Source organism: Hemitrygon akajei, chromosome 27, assembly GCF_048418815.1.
Source record: "Hemitrygon akajei chromosome 27, sHemAka1.3, whole genome shotgun sequence".
Classification (NCBI taxonomy): Eukaryota; Metazoa; Chordata; class Chondrichthyes; order Myliobatiformes; family Dasyatidae; genus Hemitrygon; species Hemitrygon akajei.
In genome coordinates this window covers 25,909,357-25,932,874 of record NC_133150.1, presented here as the reverse complement: position 1 = coordinate 25,932,874, position 23,518 = coordinate 25,909,357, and the positions used below count along the sequence as shown (strand labels likewise).

Sequence of the window (23,518 nt, the reverse complement as noted above, 5' to 3'; positions counted from 1 at the left end):
GGCAGCAACTCAGGAAATTAAATTCAATAAAGTCTGGAATACAAAACAACTACCAGAAATGGTTGCCAAGAAGAAAATAGACCACCTGCTTCTCTGATGCATTTTAAGGAAATCTGCCACTATGCCCCAATCTGTTTGACTCGAGTCCCACACTGGGACAGACTAGATGGTTAATTATGAGTCATCCTCTGAGATAGCTTTGCAAACTACACAGTTCAAGGAGAATTATAAATGCGATAACAATAGTTGGTCTGGCAAGTGACACCAATATCTTGTGGTCAACAGAAGCAAATAACACGCACTTTTCATTTTGCTAAATAGAAATCCAAACTGCATCGACTTCATAAAATAAGTTGAATTCTGCAATACACAAAATGCTGGAGGAACTCAGCAGGTCAGGCAGCATCTATAGAGAGGATTAAACAGTTTGTCAGAACTCTGGATTTCCAGCACCTACAGAATCTCTTGCATTTATAAATCGACTTGGTGACTCCTAAACAAGATAGCCGGTTTCCATATATGACATCAACCTGGACTGAAATAACTGTTTTTCCCCCATATATTATCACGGATAAAATCCAAAATTATTTGTAAAAGGTACTGAAAGGCAGTCAACAATAGAGGATTTAAGACTCCTAATTCCTTTTACATTTGACTGGCTTGGCCATAGAAGGAATAAGAAACAAACAAACAAGCTGAACCAAGGCATTAAGCTACAGGCTGATAAACAGAATCATAATGGTAAATGTCAGAAACGAATAAGGCTTCATGCTGAGGGAGTCTGCTAGCCTCAATTACACTGGCTATGTGCATTCCAGATTAAGTGCTGATTTAACATTGGACATTGCACAGCCAGAATTACTTTGAGGTCGGAGCACAACAAAACTACTTCTGTACGTTCATGCTTCCTTTATATGAACCGACATTTGCTGTGAGCCATCGTGAGTTTTCTGGCTGAATGATGAAATTCCAGCCTCAGGCAGGCAAACCTCATCCTTTAATAAGGAATGTTTTCACCCATGTTTATAGTGAACACCGTGTTACTGCTAGGAATATCAGTAGACATTCAGTTTCTTAAACACAGCAACATGAGTTGCACTTTAACATACACTGTGAAATTAATAAAGAAGAATACTTAGTGCCTTTCACAATTATATTGACCTGACTATGGTAATTGCAATTGTAAAATATTGACTTAATTTCATAATGCAGTGGCCCTGTGTCAATTTAAGCATAAACTGTGATTAATTAAGTCCTGTTAGTTATTCCTGAATTTAATTGCACCGCCATCAACTCTACCCTCCAGCCTTCATCTACTAAGCTTTGGAATTCCGTCTGTAAATTTCTTCTTTCACAACCACTTACTCCTTAAAAAAACTGTCTAGAGCCTACTAATTTAACCAACCTTTGGTCATCATCTCTAAAATCTCCTTATATGGCTCTTGATTCTTACGGGTCCTGGGGTGGGCCACTTAGAGTTGATATATAAATGTAAGTGTTGTTATCCTGGGCCCAGCCCACAAGAGCAACAATGAAGAAGGTTCCCTAGTATCTTTACGTTCTTAGATGTTGAAGGAGATTTAGCATGTTTCTTCCCTACTGAACAGGTTTTTAAACCGATCTGAAAACCCACATCTACCTCTAATTATATTTCCATGTACTAATGCTGTTATGTTTTGTCATGCAAGTTAAGTATAATTTATGTTAGTTTGTTTCTTTAATTTATGTGTTGACATGTTTGTAATGTGCTGTGCTGCTGCTGTAATAAAGCTAGTTTTTAATGAACCTAATTTTAGACTTACAAAATTAATGAAAAGTTTACGTTCAGCTATAATAAAAGTATATTGGGATACATTTTGCAGTTGCACATCAGAACATAGAACATAAAATAGTACAGTAAAGGAACAGGTCCTTCAACCTGCAATATTGTGATGAACTAATTAAATAGCTAACTAAACTAATATCTTTGGCCTAAACTATATCCATATCCTTCCATTTTCCTCACATTCACGTGCCTAATGAAATGCCTGATAAAAATCCCCAATGTTTCTGCTTCTACCACCGCCCCAGGCAGCACATTCTGGACACCCACAACCCTCTGTGTAAAAAACCTGCCCTTCACATCTCCTTTGAAATTACCCCCTCTCATCTTAAATGTATACTCTCTGGTATTAGAAATTCCAACCCTGGGAAACGTTACTGTTTGTCTGATCTATCCATGCATCTTATAACCTTATAAAACTCCATCAGATCTTCCCTCAGCCTTTGCCACTTCAGAAAAAAACAACAACCCAAGTTTCTCCAGCCTCTTGCCCTCTAATCCAGGCAGCACCCTCTGCAAAGCCTCAATATGCTTTCTATAATTGAGCAACCAGAAATGAATAATATACTCCAAATGCAGCCTAACTAGAGTTTTATAAAGTTGCAACATAACTTCCCAACTTTTGAACTCAATGCCTTGACTAATAAAGGTAAGCATGCTATATGCCTTCTTAACCACCCTATCATCCTGAGTCGTCACTTTCAGGGGCCTATGAACTTGGATCCAAGGTTCCTCTACTCATTAACACTGTTAAGGGTCTTGCACTTAACAGTGTACTGTTACTTTACTTTTGTCCTACCAAAGTGCAGCACTTCACATCTGGCCAGGTTAAACTCCATCTGCCATTTCTCCACCCATATTTGTAACTGATCTATGTTTCATTGTATTCTTTGCCTGTCCTCTGTGCTAACCACAACAGCAACAATCTTTGCATCATCTGCAGTCTTTCTAACCAACCATCTACATTTTTTATCTAGGTCATATATATATAAATATCACAAACAGCAGAGGTCTCAGTACTGATCCCTGCAGAACACCACTAGTTACAGATCTCCAGCTAGAATAAACCTCTTTGCCAACTACCCTCTGCCTTCTACAGGCAAGCCAGTTCCTAATCCAAATGACCAGTTCACCATGAATCCCAAGCATCTTAATCTTCTGGATGAACATCCCATGGGGGACCTTGTCAAACACATGTAGACAAGATTGACAGTTCTATCTTCATCAATCACCCTCATCAGCTTATCAAAAAACTCAATCAAGTAGAAAGCCATGCTGACTCTCTCCAATTAGGCCATGGTTTTCCAAATGCTCATAAATACTCTGCATAATGATTCTCTCTAATAACTTCCCTATCACTGACGTGAGACTCACCGGTTTATAATTTCCAGGACTATCCCTGCTTCCCATCTTGAACAACAGAATAAGACTATTCTGGGACCCTGCCTGTGGCTAAAGATGTTGGTCAAGGCTTCAGCAATCTCTTCTCTTACCTCTCTCAATATCTTGATGTATATCCTATCATGCCTTGGGGGCTTATCCACTTTAATTCTCTTCAAGAGACCAAACACTCCCTTCTCTTTTACCACAAAATGTCCTAGCATATCAATATCCTCAGCACTGATCCCTCTATCTTCCACATCCTTCCTCCTGGTAAAGACTGATGGAAAGTACTCATTAAAGACCTTACCCACATCCTCTGCATCCAAGCAAATCCTCACCTTTATCCTTGAGTGATCCCACGTTCTCCCTAATTATCCTCTTACTCTTGATGCACTATATGTATAGAATGCCTTGGAATTCTCCTTAATCCTTCTTGTTAGAATTTTTCATGGCCCTTTCTAGCTTTCCTAATGCTCTTCCTGAGTTCTTTATAATCCTGAAGAGCTCTTGTTCATTCTGGATTTCCAAGATTTACAAACTTCCCCCTTTTCTTCTCAACTAAATTAATCATCTCTCTCAACATCCAAAGTTCTCTTACGTTGGCATCTGTGCCCTTCCTTCTGACAAGGACATACCTGTACTATACTCTGTGCATTTGGTTTTTAAGCATCTTCCATAGGTCAAATGTGGAATTACCTAAAAACAGCTTTTCCCAATTAACTCTCTCTAGTATCTTACTGATGCTCTCCTAATTTGCACTGCTCCAATTTAAGATTCTCTGACAAGGTCAATACTTATCAATAGCTGTCTTAAAGCTTAAGGACATGTGGTCACTGTTCCTGAACTGCTCACCCACTGTCAGTCCATCACCTGGCCAGGCTTATTGGCCGAAACCATGCCCAGTATCGCCCCTCCTCTTGTTGGACTATCTATATTGATTTAATAAACCCTTCTGGATGCACCTAACAAATTCTTCCCATCAAAACCTCTTCCACTCAGAAGTTTATGTTAGTGAAGTTGAAGCTCCCTATGGTGCAGCATGGCAGCATAGTGGTTAGCACCACACTTTACAGTACAGGTGACCCAGGTTCAATTCCCACCACTGGCTGTAAGGAGTCTGTATGCCTTCTCAGTGACTGAGTGGGTTTTCTCTGGGTACTTCATTTCTTTTCACAGTCCAAAGACATACCAGTTGGTAGGTTAATTGGTCGTTGTAAATTGTCCCATGATTAGGCTAGGATTAGATTGAGGGACTGATGGGCGGTGTGGCTTGAAGAGCTGTAAGGGCCTATACTGTGCTGTACTTCAATCAATCAGTCAATCAATAAACCAATAAATCAATCAATCGATCAATATATAAATCAATAAATCAAGCAATCAATCAATAAATGACAACAACTCGACTATTTTACAGCTTAATCTCTCTGTTTATCTGTTCCTCAATGTCCCGGTGGGTATTTGGGGTGGGGGGGGGGGGGGTTCTATAGTACAATCCAATCAGAGTAATTGTACCAGCAAACACGAGGAAATCTGCAGATGCTGGAAATTCAAACAACACACACAAAATGCTGGTGGAACACAGCAAGCCAGGCAGCATCTATAAGGAGAAGCACTGCCAACGTCTCGGCCCAAAACATCAACAGTGCTTCTCCTTATAGATGCTGCCTGGCCTGCTGCATTCCACCAGCATTTTGTGAGAGTAATTGTACCCTTCTGTTTTTAAGTTCAACTATATAGAATCAGTGGAAGAGCCCTCCATTATCACAGCTCTGATATTATCTCTGATCAGTATTGCAACTCCCCCATCTCTTTTACACTCCTCTGTATCGTTCATTGAAATCCTGGGACGTTAAGCACCCATTCCTGTTCCCCTTTCAACCAAATCTCCGTAATGGCCAGAACATCATGATTCCATGTACTGATCCATCTCTAAGTTCATCACCTTTACACACAATACTCCTAGAATGAAATACACACACTTCAGACTATCTGTGCCATTGTATCTATTACTTTGCTTTTGTCTGTTTTACTGGCCCTGACATCTACCTTCCTCTCTATCCCACTACTTTATGACCTGGTGATCTGGTGCTCATTTCCCTGTCAAAACTAATTAAAACCGTACTGAATAAACCTTCTGGCCAGTTTAGTGAAATCCAGCCCTCTTGTACAGGTTACTCCTTCCCCAGAAAAGCATTAAATGATTGAAGAACCCGAATCCCTGCCAGTTCCTCAGCCACTCATTTATCAGTACTATCATCTTATTCTTGCACTGACTAGTACTGTGAGTAATCCAGAGATTAATACCTTGGCGGTCCTGTTCTTTAGATGCTTTCTTAATTCCCTAAACTCACTGAGCAGGATCTCTTCCCATTTTCTACCTTTGTCATTGTTCCTGCCTGACTTTACTAGCCCTGGCATCTTCCTGCCTCTCCATCCCATCCTTTTCTGATCTGGTGCACCATTCTCCTTTGCCAAACTAGCCAATATGCACCATGATCTCTGGCTGGTCACCCTTTCTCTTGAGAATATTCTGGAGTCACTCTGAGACATCCTTGACCCTAGCACCTGCAAGACAACAAACCAGCCTGGCATCTCTTTGACAGCCACACAATCTCCAGTCTGTCCCCCTAACTAGTGAGTCTTCTATCACCATCACTCTGCCTAAATTTTTACCTTTACTGCGAAGCCTCAGAGCCAGCTACAGTGCCACTGCCTGGTTGCTTCTGTTGTACCCTGGAAGTTCATTCCCTAACTCCTCACCCCACAGTGGCGTCCAAAGGGGTATATTTGTTGCAGAGGGTAATGGCCATCGGGGAACCCTGCACTGATTGCTTACTCCCCTTAATTCTCCTGGTGGTCAACCATCTACTCTACCTGAAGCTTGCACTTCAGGTGTGATCGCCTCAGTAAAAGTTTCATCTATGAGGTTTTTCAGCTCCTTGGATGGTCCTGTGTACATCTAATTCCAGCTCCAGTCCTTTGACCTGGTCAGTCAGGAGCTGAGATTGGGTGCACTTCCGGCAGATGTAGTCATTAGGGAGACCGTTACGTACCCTGCAATTCCATATCTTGCAGGAGGAGCATTCCACTATCTTAATCACTGTCCCGTCTATGCTTTGGATATGACATCTCAAGCTTAAGTTCTACAATCAAATAAATGATTCCAAATGACTCAGCACCCTTAGCCTCAGCCTGTTCTTGCCAAAGCCTGTTGAGACAAAGCTTCCTACTCTAACCCTGTCCCATTCTAACAATGTTTAAACCTAATTTCACTTTATTGGCCCTTGCTAAATTACCGATAATCCAACCAAACCCCTACTCCGCAGTCCTGAAAGGCCCTACTAACTTTTTAAAAGTGGAGCATTTTATAAGTGTCAACAAGGAACTGTCTCCAACTCTCTCCCTAAGAGTTATTATTAAATTACTATATTATTTCATGTAAGTTATGACCTTGAATGAAGGATATGGAAGATGGAGTTGGACATGTGCCCAGAAAAGTAGATGAGCTGGATATGAGTCAGGAATGGAACAGTCTACAGTAAGTGGTGAATACAGCACAGTATATCACAGGCTCTCTCCAACACTGAGCACATTCACATGGAGCATTGCCACAGGAACGCAGCATCCATTGTCAAGGACTCCCACCTTCCAAGCCATGCTCCCTTTTTGTTACTACCATCAGGAATGCGGCACAGTAGGTTTATGTCCCACACTACCAGGTACAGGATGGTTATTACCCTACAATCATCAGACTCCTGAACCAACATGGATAATTTCACTCACCCCAACTCTGAACTGATTCAACATCCTACAGACTCAATTACGAGGACTCTTTTCAACTTATGTTCTCAGAATTACTTTTTATTATTTGTCTTCTTTTGCATGTTGGTTAGTCGTCAGTTTTTGTTTATATACAATTTTTTGTAAATTCTATTGCATTTCTTTATTTTATTGTAAATACCTGCAAGAAAATGAATCGCAAGGTAGCATATGGTGACATATATTTACATTGATAATAAACTTCACTTTGACTTCTGTTGGCTAATGGAACTATATTGCTTGGATCATATCCTTTCAGAAATGCTGCTGCTGTTGATGTGACGAGACATATTGGAATGGTATTCTGGCAGGAAGTTGCAGCTCGCCTACTCAAACTGTTTGACCTTTAGCTAACCACTGTTCTATATTCCATAAAGATAGAGAGATCACATGATGATCTTCCTTTTATTTGTTCTGCTTTATTGCCTTTAGTGTTCCACAGGGGTCTGTGTTGGGACTGATTCTTTTTACATTATATGTCAATGATTTGGATGATGGTATTGATGGCTTTGTTGCAAAGTTTTCAGATGATATGAAGATAGGTTAAGGGGCAGGTAGTTTTGAGGAAGTAGAGAGGCTACAGAAGGACTTAAACAGATTAGGAGAATGGACAAAGAAATGGCAGATGGAATACAGTGTCAGGAACTGTATGGTCATGCACTTTGGTAGAAGAAATGAAAGGGTTTACTATTTTCTACATGGAGAGAAAATACAAAAAACTAAAGTACAAAGGGACTTGAGAGTCCTCGTGCAGGATTCCCTAGGTTAATTTGCAGCTTGAGTCTGTGGTGGGGAGGGCAAATGCAATGTTAGCATTCATTTCAAGAGGACTAGAATATAAAAGTAAGGATGTAATGTTGAGACTTTATAAAGCAGTAGTAAGTACTGAATTGGAGCACTGTGAGCATGTTTGGGTCCCTTATCTTAGAAAGGATGTGCTGAAACTGGACAGGGTTCAAAGAAGGTTCGTGAAAATGATTCCAGGATTGAATGTTCTGTCATATGAAGAGCATTTGATGGCTCTAGGTCTGTAATGACTAGAATTCTGAAGAATGAGTGGTGACATCATTGAAACCTTTGGAATAGTTAAAAGCCTTGATAAAGTGGATGCAGAGAGGATGTTTCCTGTGGTGGGAGAGTCTAAGACCAGAGGGCACAGGCTCAGAATAAGTGGTGTCCTTTTAGAAAGGAGATGAGGAGGAATTTCTTTAGCCAGAGAGTGGTGAATCTGTGGAATTCTTTGCCAGAGGCAGCTGCAGAGGCCAAGGCTTTATGTATATTTAAGGCTGAAGTTGATAGATTTGTGATTGGTCAGGGAATGAAGGGATATGAGGTGAAGGCAGGTGATTGGGGTTGAGAGGAAAATTGGTTCAGCTATGATGAAATGGCGGAGAAGACTCGATGGGACAAATGACCTAATTCTGCTCCTATATCTTATGGTCACTGGTCAGTTTCCTGGACAGTGAAGCACCCAAGTATTTGAAAGCAGCAGAGAAAGCCACAGGCATCTACTTGGAAGTGGTCTGCTTGTACCAACCTGGGAAGGACCCTGGAAAAAGTGCACTAAATTTTCTTCCAAATTCTTTTGGACATGGTCACTTTGACAAGTCAGAATCAGATTTAATATCATGGGCATATGTCGTGAAATTTATTAACCTTACAGCAGCAGTATAATGAAATACATGATAAATAAACATAGAGAAAAAAACTGAGTTATATTAAGTATATATATATGTCTATACACACTACCATTACGAGACTCCAGACTCAACACCCCAATACGTTCATTGTAATACCAGGAGACTTCAACCATGTTTCTTTCTCGACGACCCTACCCACAATACAACTCATTAGCCCATTCATGGCTAATACAAGAGAACATAAAACACTGGACTCTTGTATGCAAATATTAAAGATGCACACAACCCTCCAGCTCTCACCCCACTTGGAAGTTCAGATCACAAACTGGTTCACCTCATACCCTTGTACAAGCCCAAAATACTGCAACAGCTAGGTTCCACTAAGATAGTAAAGAGATGGTCTCCAGAGGCCATCAAGGCCTTGAAAGGCTGCTTTGACATTACTGACTGGAATGTGCTTTGTGAACCATATGGGGAAGACATTAACGGAATTACTGATTGCATCACTGGCTACATCGACTTCTGTGTAGATACTGTAATATCATCAAGGAAGTTTGCTGCTTCCCTAACAACAAACCATGGGTCACCAGTGATCTAAAGGCTCTTCTCAACCACAAAAAATGAGCCTTTAGATCAGAAGACAGGGAGGAATTGGAACATGAGGGAGCCAAAGGAGAAGATCAAGGTGGCTAAAGAGGAATACAGGAGAGAGCTGGAGAACAAGCTTGGGCAGAGTACCACACGGGAGGTGTGGAGAGGCATGAAGAACATCATTGGCTTCAATCAGCCTAGCTGTGGAGCCTCAGAATGCAGCCGTGAATGGGCTAATGAGTTAAGCCAATTCTTTAATAGGTTTGACAATTGCCCTCTTGTTCACGCCCCCCTCAGTACACCAGTCCAGGTGTAGAGGCACTCAATGCTCCCTCAGCAACAACGCCTCCCCTCCTCCCTCCTCATCCCTCCAATTCAACACGTGGATGAACAACGCAGGCTTTCACTGTCGATATCCCTTCCTTCCCCTGCACCTACCAATCACACATCCACCTACCAACTGCTATCATCCCAATCTTCACCTCCCCCAGCCCCTACCTTCAACCAACTCCCCAGTCGTCATGCACTCACCTTCACTACTCAGCAGGTGAGAAGGGCTCTGGGGAAGGTTAGACACAGCAAAGCATTGGGACTGGATTGTGTGCCCCCCAGGGTCCTGAGGGAGTGTGCTGAGCAGCTGTGTGGAGTTCTCCAGCGCATTGTCAATATGAGTCTCAGCCTGGAAAGGGTCCCAGCTGTGTGGAAAATATCATGCGTGGTCCCAGTACCCAAGAAGGGCCAGCTGAAAGTCTTGAATGACTACTGTCCAGTGGCCCTGACCTCACACATCATGATGTCGCTACAGAGGCTGGTCCTAGCTCACCTCTGACCCCTGGCCAGATCAGCCTTCCATCCCCTGAAGTTTGTCTACCAGGAGCACATTGGAGTCAACAATGCTGTCATCTACCTGCTGAACAGAGCCTACTCCCATTTGGATACACACAGCAGCACTGATTTTGATTTCTCAAGTGCCTTCAATACCATACAGCTCTCATAGCTGCAGGAAAATCTCCATTTAATACAGGTTGGAACTTCCTTTGTATTCTGGATAATGGACTACCTGACTGGCAGACCACCGTATGTGCGGCTTCAGAGCTGTGTATCAGACATGGCTATAAGCAGCACTGGGCCCCACAGGGGACCCAGTGCTGTTTCCCTAACAACAAACCATGTTTACCCTGAAAACTCTCTTTCTGTTTACCTTGTACACCTTGGACTTTAGGTACAACATATTATCTTCAGAAATTCTCTGATAACTCTGCAATAGTTGGGTGTATACAGGGAGGACAAGAGGATGAATCTGGTGGAGGACTTTGTCAAATTATGCAAGCTGAATCATCTGCAGCTCAACATCAGTAAGGCAAAGGAGATGGTGAAGGAGTTTAGGAATACAAAGCCTGCACTGCTCCCTGTTCCTGTTGATGGTGGGGACATGGATGTTGTGAGGATCTACAAGTTCCTGGAGGTGCATCTGGATGACATTCTTGAATGGAACACCATATTATGAGGCTGTGTGCAAGAAGGGCCAGAGTTGCCTCTACTTCCTGAGCAGTCTGAGGTCCTTTGGAGAATGCAGGCCTCTCTATCACATGTTCTGCCAGTCTGTGGTTGCCTATACAATTTTCTATGCGGTGGTGTGTTAGGGCAATGGCATCAACACGGGCGATGCCAACAGGCTCAACAAACAGATTAAAAAGGCTGGTTCTGTTATAGGAGTCAAACTGGACACACTGGAGGCTATAGTAGAATAAAAGACCTTATGGAAAATCCTGGCAATTCTGGACAATGTTTCTCACCCTCTGCCTGCCACCTTGGCTGAACAGAGGAGCACTTTCAGTAATAGACTAAGATAACTGAGCTGCTCCAAAGAGGACTATATGAGGTCATTCTTATCCTTGGCCATTAGGCTCTATAATGAGTCAACCTACACCCCTTCCTGTTAGACTTCTTGTGGTAGCTTATTTTTTATTCTTTCTACTTCTCTTTTAATCTTTGTATCTGTGCACTTGGACTGCTACCATGACACTGTAATTTCCTTTGAGATCAATAAATAATCTATCTGTTAAATAGTTAAGTTAAAACAAGTAGTGTAAAAAAACAGAAATAAAATGTGGTGAGGTAGTGTTCATGAGTTCAATGTCCATTTAGAAATCGAATGGCAGAGGAGAAGAAGCTGTTCCTGAATCGGTGAGTGTCCAGGATGAGGTTCCTGAAGTGAGTTGTAGTTTCTATCTAACAAGAGATGGAACACTGTAGAAAAGATTTACTGCTTATGTATTTGGCTCCTTTCTACATCTCTGCCAAGCATTGCTGACTGACCTTGTTATGTTTCACGTGCCAAGATAGTGGACAGCCAAATTACAACCTACAAAATAAGGAAATAATTTATTGCACACAGTTCCGGTCTTCTGGTGACTAATTTCTTATGAATTGTGTCTTAATTGTTCTAACTTAATTATTTTCACTTACTCTACAGAATGACTTTAAGTCCTAGTCATTGCAGATCACTCAATTCACTCCCAAGAGAAATCACAGCAGAGAGTGTTTTGCTCCATTTAGTTTGAGTGGAATGCACACTTAATCTGTTTTACTTTAAGGGAATTAACATGTTGTTAACTTACATAAAAGATCATGCCATCTATGTTTAAATTTACCAACATACAGAATAATACGCAATATCTTCTCTTTTGGGCTGTTGCAAATTCAGTAGACAAGTTATGTTATGAATAGCCTGCAATTGTTGTGGCATATCAAATCATAGTACATATTGTAAAAGAATGTTTGCTTAGTGCTAAGTGTGTTATGATTGGCATAAATTGTGTGCAAGTGCAAATTAAGTTCACAAAATCAATAGAGACTACCTTGAATCAAGGTGCCACTTGCAAGCCTATTTCAGAATTACGATCAAGGATTGAGATACTGGGTATCTCAAATAGAAATGAGGATGGTAGAATGAATGATTAGAAAATGTTGGAATGTTGGAAATACACAGCATGCCATGCAGCATCTGTGAAGAGAAAAATTATGAACAAAGATGATCTCATCAGATGTTGCCTGAACTACTCAGCATTCCTACTTTTGTTTCAAACTTTTTCTTTTCAAATAAATAATGAACACGTGGATTAATTCTTTGTAAACACTCAATATATACATTTCTGACTCTAATGAAGTGGCCAGTGAGTGTATTTGACTTCATGATTTTCCTATTAATTAACATCAGTGTTCGTGCTAATGGTAATGCTGTACTGATGCTGATGCTGTCCCAGTGAGTTACCATCTGTCAAGAAACAAGCCTATGCCCATAAGTTTGCCATTCTTGCTGTTCTAGAAATCATAAAAATAGCTACTAAGTTGACAAGGAAATGCTTTGAAGAGTTCAAAATATTAATGGGAGGCGAGATCAGCTTTGAGGATTTTTCCCCCCAGGATTTGCATTAGGGTTATAAAACTTTAAAAAAAAGACACAAATTTGGAAGCAGCTTTTTTAACAGACTTAAAAGTTTAGAAGCAGGGTAGCTGTTTGTCTTCTTGTTAGTAGATTGTGCCAGGTGCAAACCAAGGTAAGTTTATTAAGGAAGATGAATGTTAGAGGAAGAAAGGAGCAGGGGCTGGGAAACAAGGAAAATCAGCTATGCTAAAATGCTTGCTGTGTTTGATTGAAGCAAAAAATGTCAATTCCTGTGTAACTGTTCAGAGCGATCCCACTCTAAGAAACTATTTCCTGTTTACTTCACTCTTATCACTGGATAACTTCACTCACCTCAGTGCTGAACTGGCTCCACAACCTATAGACTCATTGTCAAAAACTCTACAATTTAGAAATTATTTATTTACTTTTTTATTATTTGCACAATTTATCTTCATTTGTACACTGGTTGTTTATCAGTCTTTGAAATTATAGTTTTTCATAAACTCGATTCTTTGTTTTCCTGTAAATGCCTGCAAGGAAACAAATCTCCAGGTGGTATATGGCAGATAATAATAAATTTACTTTGAACTTTAGATAAAGGCTGTTTCCTCCGCTGTCTTAATTAGAGTACCAATTGATACTCCTTGGAAATTTTTATTTGATGTTAATTCATCCAGGTCTAAGGCAACTTAGCAGGAAACCATCAAGACCTGTCAAAAACAGTCATCCAGAGATCCCAGCAGCTTTTCATCTGGCTTGCTGCCAGCTTCATAAAACCATAGCTACAGCAACTGGCTGCACACATGTGGGTACCAAGGGGAGAGGTTTCATACTGCCGTTAACAGCGCACCTCTTTCTGAGCAAGTGCCAGCGATTTCCATCCAACTCCAAAATGCTCTTCACACTAAAAAAAAATGGCTTTGATTGACTAGTGTACAAAGCCAGATTTAAAATTATGCAGTGTTACAGTTACATTCAAAGACCTCGGGAAGTAAAAGCTATTTATCTCTGCTGGAGAGTTTGTTCTTTAGCTGGTTTGGGTGAGGGATTCTTGAAACAATCTGGAATATTGTAAATATTTCTGAAAACAGCTTTTCTTCTTAAAAACATACATGTTGCTTTCTAAAGAGCAACTATTCAAAACAGTTATTTATTTACTTAAATAGTCTCTTCGTACTTTATTGTGCCATAGGTTTTACTGAAGGCAATTATAGTGATTTTCTTTCATACATTCATTACAGGCAACATGCTGCTTTAATAGTGTCTTTGTAACATCTAGTTATGCAAAGTATTGGTCTTGTTGGCTCTCTTTGTTTATACTCCACCAACTGGCTTCACATGAAATATTCCAAGATAAACCATTTTTCTGGATCTCAGGATCAACAGTCATTGGAGGTGAAGGATTCCTAAATTGTTCAAAGGCTTTCCGATGTGGGAGAGTTGGGTCATTTTGGCAATTCTGCACTGCTGAATCTGTCAGTTCACTCCATCATCAGGCTCCAAGGGCATTCGGTGGGTTATGAGGTAAAAGTGAGCCCCACAGACTCTGCCAAATGTGGCTGGGCTGTGTGGGAGGTGCTGTATTCCTTCTCCTGTTTTCACTGGGAATTATGGGGCAAATCAGAATCAGGTTTAATATCACTGGCATATGGTGTGAAGTTTGTCAAAGATATGAGAGCCAAGGGGAAACCAAATTCAGTGATATGCCACCTGTAAAGTTAACTCCTCGAATGCAAAAGTTTAAGAATCAATGAACAGTATAAAATAGCATCATGTCTGTGGTACAAAGATTCCAGTGGTGGAAGGGGTTTGGTTGAAATCTCTTTTGAGGCAGTCACCTAGTGTAAAGGACAATATTACTCCACTCCAGTTCTGTGGGTTTCGACATGACTGTGGGGGTCAACTATCGGTTCCATAGACTTTACCACAGGGGAAGGGGGGAGGGTGGAGGTAACTGGAATTGTTTGACAGTGCAGGTGGGTGCATATTGGGTTACTTAATGCACTTCTCCACTGTTTTCACTGGTCATCTAAATGCTCACAGTGAAGAGGTCTTAATACCTTCAAAACATTCCATTCACACTTGAATAGCCATGAAACAGAGATTCTCATAAAACGGTAAAGATGCCACATAATTTCAAGGAGGCTTCAAGAACAGCCTCAAAGTTGTTTATGATGCTGCCACAAGTACATTTCTGATTACATCTCTGCATACACGTACGTGTGCATATGACAATAAACTCAACTTTGACTTTGATACAACACTTAATTCATAGTGGTGTGAAAATGTAGTGTTAACTGCTACATAGGCTTCACATATTTTGAGTCTATAATAGAAGAAAATCCAAATCCATGTTAAAACTATAGGAAATTGAGAATGGACAACAAAGATATTTCAAGCATGTCAGAGGCCTAGGGGACAGAGTAGATTTAATGCTTTTTTAATTTAATTAATTCATGGGACATGGTTGTCGCTGGTAATGCCATTACTTAGTGTGCATAATTGACTTCCCCAGGGCTGAGGAAGCAGTTAAAGTATTATTAGTCACGTTTACACCAAAGCGGGTAAGAATGACAAGTTTCCTTCTCTGAAGGGTATCAATGAACCATATGAAAAATACACCAGTTTTATATTTGTCCAGAGTGGATATCTGGACAATTTCCACATTATCTTTTATCTACCACGTGCTCACCCGCTAACCCTGTCTATGCCTTCCCACATCTTCGCAGGATTCTCCTCAGAACTTATATCACCACATAATTTAATATCAGGAGCAAACTTGGTACTCCACTTAATGTCTTCATACAAATTGTTGGTGCAGATGGAGTACATATCCCAGCAGATCCAAGAACTGGGCCTGCAACACCCCACCATTCAGGACCATACCGATCGAGAAGTAATCCATTTATTCCCACCCTCTGTTTTCTGACTATTATTTAATCCTCACTATGCGTTTGTACATCAGCCACAATTAGACGTGCCCTAATTTTGTTCAATAATCTCTGAAGATCCAAATGTAATACAGCCACTGGTTCTCCCATTCTCTTCTGTTAGTTACAGTTTCAAAAAGAAACCATTAAATTTTTCAAACATGACTTATCTGCTGACTCTGCTCAATCATATAAAGTACCTTGTTTAGTTTTAATTTTGCAAACCCTTTGAATTATTTGCCACTGAAGCTAGAAAATATACTTACAATGATCTTCTGGACATATTTACATTGCATATGATGAGTTGTGTTTGTTTATTATCGATGGTTATTAATCAGACAGCTTCCTATCCACTGAGATCATAAGTCTCTGTTAAAAGTAATGGACTTATCTCAAGGCAAGGTGGACCCTTATCATGAAGTGAATGAATCTCATTTATTCCATGTATACGTTCCATAACAACACAACCATAGTTATACAGCTGGTTTGGAAACATAGGAATAACATTATTCAGAAAAAAGATGACAAAAATCCAAATTAGCTTTCTATTTAAAGTGTTTCCCTGATGTTTAATGAACTTAACCATTATTTGAATTATCCACCTCTAGTTAGCATGATTTTTAACTAGGTGGCATTATTCAATTGGGAATGACAGACTTCTTGTAAGGAAGCTCAAATAACTTCCAAGGACTGGATATGGGAAATTTCCTCCAGCTACTAATGTAGCATAGAAGATTACAAACGGAGCTCAAAAAAATCAGCGAGGTCATAAAATATCTTCAAATCCAATTACCTGTTAAGAACAGTGTATAGTAATTCAAAAGGTCAGTTTTTTTTAGCAAATCTGTGTATTAATTACAAATGGATCATACTGAATGTCCCACTTGTATCCTTTCTCAACAGTAATATAGCCAATGAAATAGTAAAATAGAGCCCCGAGTCATCACGATTTCAGAGATAGCAACTAAATTGTTTCATTTACGTTATTTTTCTATTTTTTGACAATATCACATATGAGTAATTTTCAGGAAAGAAAATTTGAAGCTTTATATTTTCTCATGCAATGAAATAGTTGAATATTAGTTTATTGTTGAAGCTATGATAAATTTTTAAAGGAATTTATTTTGTATGGCATGGTGAAAAAAGTAAAAAAAGCATTTATCAGTTTGTCTAATGGAAGAGATGATATTGAAAATTCTCCTCATAATAGGTGGCATTCACTGACCATACAAATTTCTACAGGTGGCATCTGCCAGAAGCAGCTAATTTTGTGTATGGCATTAAGGACAGAAAATTTTGATTATACTTGGCAGGTCAGGCAGTACTTGTGTAGTGAGAAACAGAGTTAACTTTTCAATCAGTGACCTTTTATCAGAACACACTGGCTATTGATCTGAAATACTACTTCTATGCTTTCTATTTTCCCATGCAACTGCAGGAGAAACAGCACCCATCCTTTCACCTCTTCCGGTCCTACCATCCAGGGACCCAAATGTTTTTTTGAGGTGAAGTCCTGATCCACCTGTATATTTTCCAAGTACTGCATTCAGCATTCACAATTTGCTCTCACCTACACCGAGAAAAGCAAACATGGACTGGGTGACCATTTTATTTATTTAAATGTTTATTTTAAGATATAGCACGTTAACAGGCCCTTCCAGCTGAATAAGCCCATCCCACTCACATGACCAATTAAACTACTAACCTGTCTGTACATCTTTGGAGTGTGGAAGAAAAGCAGAGCACCTGGAGGGGAGATGTATAAAATCCTTCCAGGCACGGATGGGAATTGAACCCAGGTCACTGGCGCTGTGATACCATTGTGCTCACTACAACACTGCCATGCCCTGTGCCACACACCAGCCAGAACTGAGGAATTGCTGAAACCATGGTGACGAATTGGGCAGACAGGAAATTCTCACTGTCCTGCTTGTCATTCGAGAGAAACAGAAGTGTCTCCTCCCTGACTCCAAGATACCCTGATCTTGCTAGAATTTCTCCCTGTCAGCTGCTGACTTGCACCTCTCACCTAAGCAACTCCTTGCCCTTTGCTTCCTCTCTTTTTCTCTCTCATTTACAATATCCAGCTGTGGCATTTTAGCACCTGAATTGCCATCTGCCAAGCATGTAGACTCTCATTTTTATTACCTAGCAGCAGTGAAATGAAGAAAAAAGCAAGTTAATCGAGTTCCTGCTATCATAAATGGAATGACTTCCACATTTTTTTGGGTTCCTTGACACTCAGTTCCCTTGTTCCGGTAACTATCAAAGCCCAAGTGTTTCAATGCAAGTTATTCTTCTAATGTGAGCTGTTCCCAGTTGCATCTAGTTTAACTGCTGCTACCTTTCTGTTGATCTCGTTTGGACTACACTGTGGATTTTATTGATTTCCTTTTGTGAGCAACTGATCTTTGTGTTCAGAAGGGAGAAACTGAGTGCATTTTATATAAAATGGATCAGAACAAACAAAGAAACTGGACTTGAGTACACATGCTGAATCCACAATTGGAGCTGCCTCAGACTCAAGTTACAATGATAATTACCTGGAGCCTATCAGAACTCGACATCTGAGGAGCTTTCTTTAGTGACAATATCCTGAAATTCTTCCTCTCTCTCTCTCTCTCTCTCTCTCTCACACATACACACACACACACACACACACACACACACACACACACACACACACACACACACACACACACACACACACACACACACACACACACACACACACACACACACACACACACACACACACACACACACACACTGCAGCAGGTCAGGCAACATCTATGGAAAAGAGTTTGGGGCTGAGGAGTCCAGAAGAGGGATCTTGGCTCGAAACATCAACTGTTTATTCATTTCCATAGATGCTGCCAGACACTGCATGTATTAGGGATTACTGCCTGTTGAGTTCCTCCAGCATTTTGTGTGTGTTGCTCTGGATTTCCAGCATCTGCAAGATCTTTTCTGTTTATGGATTAGGGATTATCAAGGATTTACGTTTAACTCTTCCTTTACAATTTCTTTATTAAATGGGAATAATTGTAAAGGTGGGAGCATATCAGTGCATCCAGGAAGGAGAGGCCCTATGCAAAATACTTACCAACAGGTATAATGTAGAAACATGATGTTAATTGCATCTACTGCTTGCCCTGAGATGAAAAAATCATCTCTCCTTCATTAGGTAGACCACTTCAGTCAGAGAAGCTCAATCAGTGGAGGGCCTCAAGGGCTATTATCAACGTCATGTCTCACCAGTGAGAGAACCAACCACAAAAGTTAAACTTACTTAACTCACCCTCATCAACACTTCGTCGCAACTCAGCAGTCAAAATCATACACTGTCCATCGTTGCTGGACCTACATCCTGGAACATTCTTCCCAACAGCATTATGGGAGTATTTTCAACTCAAGGGCTTACAGCTGTTCAACAAGGGAACTCATCACTATCTCCTTAAAGACAATCAGGGAGAAGCAACATAAACTGACCTCTCTGTGATAAGCACATCCCGTAAAGGATTTAAACGAGATTGTACACCGAAGTGAAGAAATGTGTGGCAAAACATCCACTCAGCGGCCATTTTATTACGTATACCTGTTGCCCAGCTCGATAATGCAAATAATCAGCTAAACATGTGGCAGCAACTCAATGCATAAAGCATGCAGAGATGGTCAAGAGGTTCATTTGTTGTTCAAACCGAACATTAGAACGGGGAAGAAATGTGATCTAAGTGGCCTGGCCATGGAATTGGTTCCAGATGGGGTAGTTTCAGTATCTCAGAAGCTGATCTCATGGGACGTTCATGCACAACAGTCTCCCAAGTTTACAGAGAATTGTACAAAAGAAAAAAAATCAACAAGAAGCATTCAGGGAGTGGCAGCTCTGAGGGGAAAAACACATAATTAATGAGAGAGGTCAGTAGAAAATGGGCAGACTCCTTCAAATTTATAGGAAGGCGACAGTAACTCAAATAACCACGCATTACAGTAGTGTAAAAGAGCACCTTTGAACGTACAGCACGTTGAAACTTGAAGTGGATGGGCTACCCCGCAGAAAACCACAGACATACCTTCAGTGGCCACTTTGTTAGATACCTCCTGTACCTAATAAAATGACTACTGAGTGTACTTTCTCCCATGCTTTTTTATTGATTTTTGAAAAAATGAAACTTTGCAACTTTTAGATGATATGTGATGTTGAACAAATGAACAAAAAGTTCAACAACTTACTTAAGACACTTAAGACATCTAAAATGCTTCAAAAATGATCATTTTATATCAAATTCTGAAGGAAGGTCACTGACCTGAGACATTAATTCTGTCTCTCTCACCGCAGATGTTCTTTTTTTTGTCTTGATCTTCACTGATTTTGTTGCTGAGGGAGGGACCGCTCTCCTGTGTGAAACTGGCACACCACTGACGTCCGATAGCTAGTTTGTGAATATGTTGCATTTCTGATAATCAGGTGATCTGCTGTGGCATTTCACAGGAAGGATTTGGTAGTTGCAGAGAAACTGCTTAAGAAATGTAGCAGGATATTGCCTGGAATGGATGGTTGGAGGGGGGATCAGATGGGCTGGATTTATTCTCACTGGAAAGTGGGGAGGTTAAGGGGTGTCATTAGGCAATAATAATATTACCGTATGTTCCCAGGACAGGGGAGACTACACTAGTGGGCACAGGTTCAAGGTGACAGTGAGGGGTGGGGAGAACAGGGATCTGAGGGGTAAGTTTTTCCACACAGAGCATGGTGGCTGTCTGGAACAAATGCCAGAGATGCAATTGAAAGGCATTTGAACAGGTACTTGGATGTGAACTGCACACAAGGATACAAAGCTACTGCACTCGGGTGGAAAGAGCATTGACAGACATCACAGACAGCACGGATGACACAACCCGAAAATATGTTGTACGATTCTGATTCTGTGGTTCACTGATAGCCATTATAAATACAAACAACCTCAGTTCCTTCTAGAGCAGACTGAAGATGTCTTCAGTTACTATGAACAGCAATCAGATTTAATCAGGATTTATCTTGTTATAACATTAATCTTACCCTTCTCACATCGATGAATATTTATTCTTTACTTATGCTGTCAGAAGGAAATACATTAAATGGTGAATCTAGCCTACATAACAATGGTACATGTTTTTCTCAGCTGAAAAGACTTTTTTTAATATTTCAGATGCCGAACACCAAGTATTTGCACTCATGAGAAATCCGTGTCTGAGGTTTGAAATCACATTTGAAGATAAAATTACAATTCACGTGTTACATAATTTATGCTGCATTTGTTGAAATAGATTGATTTATAAATAATGGAGTAAATAACCCAGTGATATTTGCAAACTAAGTCCAGTTGTCAAGTGATCTGATGTCAAACAGACGAGTATATGATGATCAAATGTGGCATGTTCAATCAGCCCTTCAAGTGGATGCTAAACCAGTTGTCAATCTTATCTAGGTTTCTCAGTAAGGAATCTTAAAAAGAAGACAAGTGTTATAGATATTTACAAAATTACAGTAATACACTGATAATCTGCTGGCTGACTATATAGAAATTTCAGTAGCTTAACATGTGGCTCATCGGATAATGGCTGCCCTGCTCCCCCGACTACATTTTCCTCATATCCTGCTGATTAACCATGACCCTGATCCCCACACTCCTTTTTGTCTCAGTACCACAGAAGTACAACTGGTTGTTTGTGGATGTCTGATAATCGTATGTTGATTCCCCTGCTCTCTTTAAATTTACCTGTCCGACCTACATATAAAGTGCATGAATTAAAAGTGCATTGTCACGTTAATAAAAATAACACCTAATGGTGTGGAAAATTTTCCAGTCCAGCACCAGTAAAACCTCATATGCCAGATTATCTGAGTTTTAGAGTACTGGGTCTCATTTTAATGCTCCACAACTTCTTTCATTCAAATCACATACTTTAAAAGCTGATTGGTTAGCTACGAACAATCCAGCCACCATTTGTAAAGGAGAGCACATATGGATACATTCGGTTTTCTAAATTCAAACATACACCATTAGCAGGTTTAGCAAGATCACAGTTTTCATCAAGTCTTCAAACCAATGAATAACAACAGAGGGATCAAATATTAAAGACAAAACATAATAGTTAAATTATAGATCAAGGAAAGATAAACATTGCATTGAATATACAGTAGTTTTTTTAATAACTAATTCCACATTTCATCATTGCAATAAAGCAATCTTGTTTCAACAAGCTTATTTGTAGCAAGTAATAGATTTTGCATTGGATTACAATTTTGGTGCATACATACTTCATGAAAAGCTAAATGATTTCAAGGATGATTCTTAGTCAACTTCAGTTCATATTAAATATGATCTGTTGGATTAACAGGAAGAAATAGGACTTACATTAACAATAGCTTCTTTAGTCTGTGCCATGTCTGAGATAACTCCATCTGTTATAATGAGTAGAACAAAGTACTGTGAGCCATCTTGTACTGCTGCTGCATATCTGTAACAGACAAAGTGGGTATTAGAAAATGACATGGCTAATTAGGCCACCTAGCTGGGCAAAGTTCATAAATCTATGACTGCAATGGATAGGCTGCATAATGTACAGCACTGACCTCTCTTAGGTAACAGCTCATAATAAAATACACTAATTTGCATCAACATAATGTAAGTACCCACTTCAGACAAATGATTCATTCTGCTGGGCTTCAAAAGGTGAGAATTTGACTTAATGAGTATATACAGAATCTCTTGTGGCTAGACATTATGCAAAAAAAAGATGTGATTTTGTCACTGAATCTGGAATGCAGAAAGGTGCTGTTACTGTTACAGTAAGTATCAAGATGGTATGAAAAGGTCTTTTCCCTGATGTGAAAATAGTTCATACTCATCAATAGGAATATGCCAGGGAATGAGGTGTGTGCAAGGCATGGCAACATGGGCCATAATCCTAGTAATCATAGAAAAAGAGACTATATCTAATGTGAGTTTCTGGTGCACCCTTCTGTTTGGCCTATAAAAGTGTGAAATGGCTTCACAATTTAATAATTTCAACTGTAGATTCAAAAATACACCATAAATTTGCAAATGGTAGTATATTTTGGATGATAGTCAGCACTGCGTAGGACCACGAGAAGGGTGCCTTGAATAAACTCCAAGAGTGGGCAAATATAGGAAAGTGAGGTTCAGTACAGAGTGGAAAGGCAGTGTAGCGGTTAGTGTAATGCTACTACAGTGCCAGCGACCCAGGTTCAATTCTTGCCGCTGTCTGTAAGGAGTTTGCATGTTCTCACCATGACTGCATGGGTTTCCTCCCAGTGCTCGGTTTCCTCCCTCATTCTAAAAATGTATGGGCTAGTAGGTTAATTGGTCACATAGGTGTTACTGGGCAATGTGGGCTCGTTAAGCCAGAAGGACCTACTACCATGCCAAATCTCTAAAATATAATGAAAAAACAAGCAAGGTAGCATACTTTATGAGGAAGAACTGGGATCCTACATTCTCTGAAAGGCATGAGCCTTAGGTAAGGTAGAAGAACAAAGTTATATCTGAGAACACATATTCCTTTCACTCTAAGTTGTGTCACAAATGAGCAGGCAGTAAACCAACAGAAACAACAAAAAATGAAACCACGCTCTGTGGTTTATTTCTGGAGAGATGGAACAGAAAATTAGAGAGACAATGCTAAACTTGCCTTGAATCTTGGGCTAGATCATGCTGAGAGTACTGTTTGCCAAGTGATGTTAAGGATGAGAGAGGATGCAGAGATTTATAGAGATGATACCAGAAATATAAGGGTGCGCATACCTAGAAAGAATTTACAGGTGGGTTTCTTTCATCTCAGCGTTAATAAAGGGTCGTGGCAGAATTAACCAAGTTCCTTAAAATTATTAAGAGTTCAGGAAAATAGAAGAATGCTTCCG

At 40.1% G+C, this 23,518-nt stretch overlaps 1 protein-coding gene across 1 annotated transcript in view; it reads right to left on the bottom strand.

Moving 5' to 3' along the window:
• Positions 1-23,518, bottom strand: part of LOC140717189 (copine-8-like) — a 659,086-nt gene that overhangs the window by 77,288 nt on the left and 558,280 nt on the right. Inside the window, exon 19 of the mRNA XM_073030487.1 lies at positions 21,993-22,095. Within this exon, the coding sequence (XP_072886588.1) occupies positions 21,993-22,095 (103 nt within the window). The remainder of the gene's footprint in view (positions 1-21,992; positions 22,096-23,518) is intronic.